Source organism: Poecilia mexicana, unplaced genomic scaffold (assembly GCF_051168715.1).
Source record: "Poecilia mexicana isolate PSO_F unplaced genomic scaffold, ASM5116871v1 scaffold_11, whole genome shotgun sequence".
Taxonomy (NCBI): domain Eukaryota; kingdom Metazoa; phylum Chordata; class Actinopteri; order Cyprinodontiformes; family Poeciliidae; genus Poecilia; species Poecilia mexicana.
Window position 1 is genome coordinate 19362498 of NW_028263380.1, and position 8242 is coordinate 19370739.

Below are 8242 nucleotides of genomic sequence, written 5' to 3' on the forward strand. Positions count from 1 at the left end.
GATCGTCATACACTTTGTTATTAACAGTAGTATGGCATCCTGACTTAGCGGTTAAGTGAGTGTGTTGTAGCTGACTCCAGCAGCAGCCAGACCTGCTTTAAATACACTTTGAAACCATGACAACACATGTATATCTATATAGTTATCATTGAAAACAATTTAATGACTTATTTTCGTCATAATTTGCTGCGTATGGTGAACTGACAACTCCTCTGACGGTTGGACTTCTTAATGCGCAGGCATGGTACTCACTGCATGTATGCTATTCTGACAGCGTATGCAGGGGTGGCCAAGTCCAGTCCTCGAGAGCCACCATCCTGCAAGTTTTAGAAGTATCCTTACTCCAAAAGATCGGGATCAGCTCTACAGAGGCATGATAATGAGCCATTCATTTGATTCAGGTGTGTTGAAGCAGGGATGCATCTGAAAGTTGCAGGATGGTGGCTCTCCAGGAATGGTCTTGGCCACCCCTGGCGTATGGTAATCTGATAGAACAACGGCTCTCAGCGACACTCCAGTCCTATCTAATAAGTAAAGAGCCGTGGAGAAGAATCGACTGTTTCTGAATGTCACCTCACTATATTGCAGACTTTTGGACACAGCGTTGTCCCATATATGCGACAAGTCAGTCTACACCTCCGCACAATAATTCAGCGCAGTGAGTGATAACATTTTTCATCACAATGCATGTGTCTCTGTACACAGCTAGCTGTACAGCGTACAGCTAGCTTTGCTAACATCACGTCAACGGAGCTTACCTTCTTTGAGCTACTTTTCTAAGTGACGAAAAAAGTTAGACGTTGTCCCCACCGTCTGTGAAAGCGAAGCGCTGCTGAGTTAGCTGTGGCCATCAGATTTCTTACTATTTATGCAGCGCTATTATATTACTGACGGTTAGACAAACATTTTCTGCCGCTGAGAGAAAACCACTGCGCATGTGCGAGTGAAAGGTGGGGAGGGGAGGGGGAGTAACAGAAACAGTAGTTGCTTGGATTTTAATTGGTGCGTTTTGCATCCACTGAAAACAAAGATGTTAACAAATAAACTAGATAGTGTGCTGTACGTTTAATGATATTTTCACAGTTGCGGTCTCGACTGGTCTTGAAATAAAATGCCGAGTCCTCAGAGCCCGAGACCGAGACAAGACCGAGACCAAATGTGGTCGAGTCCGAGACGAGACCATCAAAAAATGGACTTAAGACCGGTCTCGAGACCAAGACCAATTTCGAGTACCACAACACTGCTCTGAGACAAGAATATGTTGTAACCAATTTAATGAACCTTATTAAATTGGTTACAATTAATAAGGTTCTTCTTCTATTATCTTATATAATTCCTACTTGGCCATCGTCAACATTTACATTTCTCCGATGGCACAGATTGGCTGATCTTGTTATATTTCAGGTGCAGCCCTCCTGAGGAAAACTCAATCCAACCTAGTTTACTCCTTCCCCGCGTCCGGATAGAAGGTTGGGGCGGCCACTTCCCGCTGCAGGTTCTTGACCTTTTAGCCGATCACCCTTAACTACTGAAGACTTAACAACTTTATCTCTTCTCTACCTCTACTCCTATGAACAACGGCTGATAACTGAAATTTAGACAAACCAGGAAAACAGTACAATGGTGTATATTAAGGAACAAGTGTCCTTACCTTTTGTGTGGGCCCTACACCAGAATACTGTTTCTGAAAGTTTGCGCCTGAACGGCCAGTCCAACCTCTGCTCGTGTGTCAACACAAACCATCCTCTGCTACCAGCTGTTGAGAATGAGAATCCTAATCGATGAATCATAATTTGTATTGACACATGGAGCATAAAATCAGCCAACAATATTATTCAGACTTTACTTATTTTATTCACTTTCAGCGCTGAAAGGAGACGCTTATACCATTACATCTGAGGATTTTCAAAAAAAAAAAAAAAAGTCTGTACAGTGTCTGAGAAGGAGGCTAGCTCATTATATGGACTGAAATCACACCAGGGCTCTGTGGCCTGATAAGTTTCTATTTTCTGAGGAATGGGCCTTAGCGTCTAACAGAATCAAAAATGTAACTTTTTACAATGGGCCTTTTGTCTAACAACCTGTAACTATTTCATGACCTTGGTAAAGCATCTCAACAAGTATTAACTGGTTTTAATTTTTAAATAAACTAAACTATTTCATTATGAGAAGGTCAGGGAAGACATAGGAGAGCCAGGTGGTGTTTCAGGGTATGAAGATATAAAAATTATATTAATGTTAGTAGAACCAGAAAGGAGAACAGGTGAGAACTGACGTCAGGTTGATTTTTTTTCAACTTTTCAATATTTTTTTTATTATTTCCACACTATTTATAAGGGTAATGGTTAGAAGACAATAAGAAAAAGGCTTGAAGAGAGGTTTTAAATTAGTGTAGGAAATGGGTTACAGTGTCAGTTATGGTTGAAACCCTAACGTTGATTCAACATGTAAGTCACTGACCACTTTCAATTTTGTTTCAATGTCAGGCTTCAACATGGATTCAAATTCTCTAACTATATTTCAGCATTGATTCACTCATATTTTGCTATCTTGGATATGACATAACCAAGCATCCATATATGATGAGTTGGGAGTGAGAATGTGTTACCCTAACAGCCAGTCTTTTCACCAAGGGTTTGTATTGTTAAGGAAGAATAATATCTATAATAGTTAACTTTAGAAAAAGTCTGGCTCTCTCTCTTCCTTTTAGATCCCAGGTCCTCTCGGCGGGCCACGTGTAGGCACAAGGAAAACAACAATGCGTGTTGACGTCACAGAGTTACAGAATTTAATCCAATAAGAAACAACTTATGAATTAACAACAAAACTGCAGAACAACAGAAACATACATTCATTACCTGAGACAAAAAGATAAAAAGAAAAGGCAAAGACGCGTCTTTGGAGAGAGCTGGTGCAAAAAAGGCAAAATAGTAGCAGCTATCCGACTCATTACTCCCTGGTCACGAACTTTTATATGTAGGTGTGTCTTTCCTTTTTAATATATTCAATTAAGGCGTACCTCCGCTTGACCAACTGGAAGCTACCTTGGACACTCAGAAAAACTTAGAACTTCCCCTAATTTACTGCTGTGAACAAAGGCCATTTGCTCTTTTGTTTAACAAACGAAGAGGAGAGCCTCATCCTGAACTCCTGCGGTTTTAAAACCATCTAAATAAAGGATATACAGAGAAAAGGATTTCACAGATATGTGTGAAATCCGGAGTCTCTCCCGCTATCTCTCCCTACATAGATTCTCAGGAACAAACTTAAATTTTGTAATTAATTTAAGGAAAGTTTATGTTAACAAACTCAGTTTTGCTCTTCTGCACTCAGCATCCCAAAAGATTGAGTCCTGCCTTAAACCAAAAATAACACATAAAATCAACAGAACAAAATGAGGTACAATTCCTTTTTCTAACCTATGAAACATAATATTCAATCCTAAGTATACAAGTTAACACAATCATTTTCCAAAACCCCATTTAGCATAAATCCTGAGTAATTTTCTAATACTAAACAAAACATTTTCATTTAATTCTAACAGTCAGAAATAATACAATTTTCAAATCCATTCATCATCGTCTAAATTAATTCTACAACTAAATAATACAATTTTCATCAGAGAATGCTAATTTACAAGAAAAATATATTGTAAATTAAATGTTAGTGGTTCAAAATCTTCACACAACCCAGATGTTCACAGAAGGATTCTGATCTCCCGTGAACTTGGTAAGTTCCTGTTTCCCAAGGTAATTTAAATGATACTGGCCTCTACTTTCCTGCATATGTTAATCTATGACCTCCTGTCCTATGTGTTACGACCACAGGGGTCCAGGGAGAAGCTCTGCAGATCACCCCATTTTCCTTGGTACTTTTGAATACTTACCCAGCCATAGTTTAATTTTAAATCACTAACAGAAACCTGTTCAAAGTTTAAAAATTTGTTCAAAAAGATTAAACTGTATTAAACACTAAAAATAATCATTTTTCTCAACAATATCTAAATCTCTCTTTCTATATATATGTCTCTATATAGATATATATAGATATATATGTGTCCATATATATATATATATATATATATATATATATATATATATATATATATATATATATATATATATATATATATATATATGAAATAGACAACTTTATCATTACTTACTATGTACACCGGAACTAAGGATACACAGCTTCGAGCCAAAACGGAGGTTGTGTGACGTCATGTGAAAAGGGTCTATTAGCAGAATAGCCTTTGTGAGTTAGCCGTAAGCATTGTTAATTCACATACAAAACATCATGTAGAGAACATACATTCTTACCCATAAACAAGTATCTCCGATTGTTTTTTTTCTTGAAACTATAAAATGAAATTACAATATAACTTTTAATACATAACAGCAAAATATTAGCTTGTGGCTAATCGATAGCTAACGAAGCTAATTATAGCACAGAACTCACCGGAGATTCGCATCAAGAAAACAAATAAATTTAATATCAAAAACAAAGTTCTTCCGGCTCCAGGTACACAGGAATCAAAAATCAACCATTGATGAAAACTAATTCTTGAAAAATATTGAAAACTGAGTTTTGTCAATAAAATGTCCACAAAATGTTTTTTCCCCGTTTCTTCTTCTGGTTATTCTAGCCCAGGGGTCCCCAAACTACGGCCCGCGGACCAGATTGCCTCCACATTTGGTCCGACCCCCTGAACAATACCAGAGAGCATACAGATTATTATTTTTTTTTTCATATATTGTATTTTCCGGATTATATGTGGATTTTTCTTCAACCACCAGGGGGCTCTTTAGCAGGAAGTGTGTCCTGTAAATTGTGGGGCGCATTGCTGCCATCTGTTGGACTTTTAGGGAACCGCTTGACTTTTATGTTATTTAATCAGTACGGTTGTTTGCTAGCGGTAGAGCAGATGAACACACGTGTCTGTCTGTTATGAACGCTGCATTCCAGGTTGAATTCTTCGAAGCAATGCCTGTAAGTAGCAGCTTATACTTCAAAACGAGGCTTTATGTTAACATATGAGAAATTAATATATTAAAGTTACATTCCCTCAATGGAATATATACTAGTCAGTCCCAGTGACCTTTTCACTCACGGTTTTTTGTCCATGTGCTTTCTGGGTAAAAATCTATTGAGAAACGCGAACCCCCCCCCTCCCCCCACCCGAACAGTTTCCAGCAGCGCAGGTGTTAAACGTCACACTTTTATCTGTTACAAACTGACTCCGGCCCCCCACCAGAAAAGGGAAAAGTTATGTGGCCCTCACAGGAAAAGGTTTGGGGACCACTGTTCTAGCCCATATTCTGTGGCATATCACTGTAGTTTTAGACTACTTTGAAACCATTTTCTGACACCTATAGGCAATGTGGTGTATATTACAGGGTGTAATTCATATTCGTTAAATTAAAACATGGGTTACACTTAATTTTTTGCATTTGTTCTGTTGCAAAAGTAGACGTTCTTACTTTTGTGTCATACTTTAACCAATCTTCTAATTTTTAACAAAAACAAATGAACAAAACACTGCAAACAACTCTGCCAAACCGACCCATAATAATGATGTTTTAATATATAATAATTGTGGTATTTTTTTGTAATTAAATTTTATTGATTTTCTGAATATAATCACACATTAAACACAAACGGAAACAGAAACAGAACTGCTGGTGGTAAACTTTGCTACAGTTTACCTGACCTCTGTCTGACCTGCCTTCCCTGACTGCACGTCACTGTTCAAATATGAAAAGAAAATTAAAACTAATGTAAAACATACTTCATCCATACCTGGTTTAATCTGTACCTTGTCCACCACGTCTTTGATTCCCTAAACATCTGCTAAGGTCACAGCTGTATTATTTCCTCTCTTCCAAACACAAAGAGGCTGAAGTTCTGAGTACAACATGATGATTCTAATTCAGATTCAAACTTTCTTCTTCACAGGAACAAACATTATAAACAACAACGACCTGAGGATCGTGATGGTGGGGAAGACTGGGACTGGGAAGAGCGCTACTGGAAACACCATTCTGGGTCGACAGTGCTTTGAGTCCAAATGCAGCCCCAAATCCCTGACTGTTGAATGCTCTAAAGGCTCCAGTAAAGTGGATGGACAGCAGGTTGCTGTCATTGATACTCCAAGTCTGTTTGATACCAGAGAAGATAAAACAAGCAAAGATCTGAGTCAGTGCATCTCCTTTGTTGATCCTGGACCCCACATCTTCCTGGTGATTGTTGCAATCGGCAGATTCACAGAAGAAGAAAAACAATCAGTGCAAAAGATTCAAGAACGTTTTGGAAAGGCAGCAGACAGATACAGCATGGTTCTGTTTACCCGTGGAGACGACCTTGAAGGCACCATTGAAGAGTTCTTGTCTGAAAGCCCAGACCTCCAATATCTGGTGTCCAGATGTAACAACCAGTATCATGTCTTCAACAACAAGCTGAAAGATAAGAAACCTCAGGTCACTGAGCTGCTGGAGAAGATCAGAACCATTGTTGACAGGAATGGAGGAAGTCACTACACCAATGAGATGTTCCAAGAGGCTGAGAGGGCGATCGGAGAGGAGAAACAACGAATCCTGAAGGAGAAAGAAGAGAAGGAGGAGTTAGAAAATCTGAAAGAAAAGGAGGTCAGAGAAATTCAAGAAGCAAAATCCAAGCTTCAGTCTAAGCATGAATCTGATGCCAGAGGAGAAGCTGAACAACATAATCCTGTCCTTCTTTCGGCTACACCCGGAGAGCACATTGGTAATCTTTTAAAGAGTTTGTTTATAGTTAAATAAAAGTTGTAAACCTGCAGCTCTTACAAACATGACGTTGACAACAGGAATATGAAAACAAATCTCTACTGAAAGTTTCTTGACAAATATATATATAAAAGTATAGTATAAAACATGGAGAACAGAAAACAACAGACTAGATTCAAACTCTTTGATTTTGTTAATAAATAAAGTAGATCTCCAGTCAGAATAAAACTCCTTCACCACATTTTGACATTAAAACTCAGCCAGAACCTGGATGTTCTTTGACTTATTTTGAGGGTCAAAAGCTTTTACTTTAATATAAATTCATAAGCAAACTTTTACTTTACCATCCATTTTCTAACACTCTTGTCCCTAGTCGGGTCGGGAGGGGTACTGGTGCCTATCTCCAGGTAACATTCTGGATGAGAGGCAGGGTACACCCTGGAGAGGTCGCCAGTCTGTCGCAGGGCAACACAGAGAGAGACAGGACAATCAACCCTGCACGCACGCAAACACATGCACACACACACACACACTCCCTCCCTATGCATGTATGCTCTCACCATGCATAGGGAGAGCATACAAACTCCACACAGAAAGACCTGGGCCGGGAATCAAACCCAGAACCTTCTTGCTGCAAGGCAACAATGCTTCCACCGTGCAGCCCTTTTACATAACCTTTCAAATGAAATAACCATGTTTGGTGTACAAAATAAGGATGTACACAGTGACATGTATAAAATGCTCAAAGTTGCATAAACATTAGTTCATACATTGCAGAAATCTAAGGTTTCCAATCTCTGAAGTCTATTTCTTTCAATTCAAAATCAATCTACTCAAGTAAGAGTCGCAATAATAACATCACTCAAGTAAAAGAAAAAAGTGCAGTGCAGTAAAACTAGTCTTATAAGTACCCTTTTCCCCAAAACGTTATTCAGATAAATGTAACCAGTACTACTCACTTTCGAATATACATGTTACGGCCCTGGGCCTTGTGGGCTGGTTTGCAGGTGTCTTGGTGTCCGTCCTTATGCTCCTCCCCTTTGCAGGTGACTCTGATCCAGTGATTGGGAGCGCAGAGTATTTTAACCTGGCTGTCCCCGTCTTCTGTGTCGCTGGCGTTCCGCAGCGTCCACTCTGCCGCTGGAGATGTTTGGTGGCCAGTCCTCAGTTTCCTTTTTGTTGCACCTTTGATTTTGTCTTTGTTTTGGCACTACAACATCTCCATATGCATTCATACAACACATCCAAGCATTTACATTACACCACTGATACTGATTTCCACAATCCATTGTTGTTTTGTTAATAAAGACTTATGTTTGTGCACTTTAACCACGGCATGGTTTCACGTTTTTGTTATGACCTTGAGCCAGTCGTAACAAATGGGGGCTCGTCAAAAGCTAAATTCCTACAGTTCGTAAATTTGCTGGTTTGATTGTGTGATGTATTTCACTCATTGTTTTTCGTGTTTGTAGGAGTGA

The 8242-nt window shown here is 38.9% G+C and overlaps 1 protein-coding gene across 1 annotated transcript; it reads left to right on the forward strand.

Annotated features, from left to right (window-relative positions):
• The first annotated feature begins 1111 nt into the window (after nucleotides 1-1111).
• LOC148156475 (GTPase IMAP family member 4-like) lies at nucleotides 1112-8242 on the forward strand. Its single transcript, XM_088009963.1, has 4 exons — nucleotides 1112-1133; nucleotides 5983-6765; nucleotides 7811-7881; nucleotides 8237-8242. The coding sequence occupies exons 1-4, from the start codon at nucleotides 1112-1114 to the stop codon at nucleotides 8240-8242; spliced, it is 882 nt and encodes a 293-aa protein (XP_087866089.1).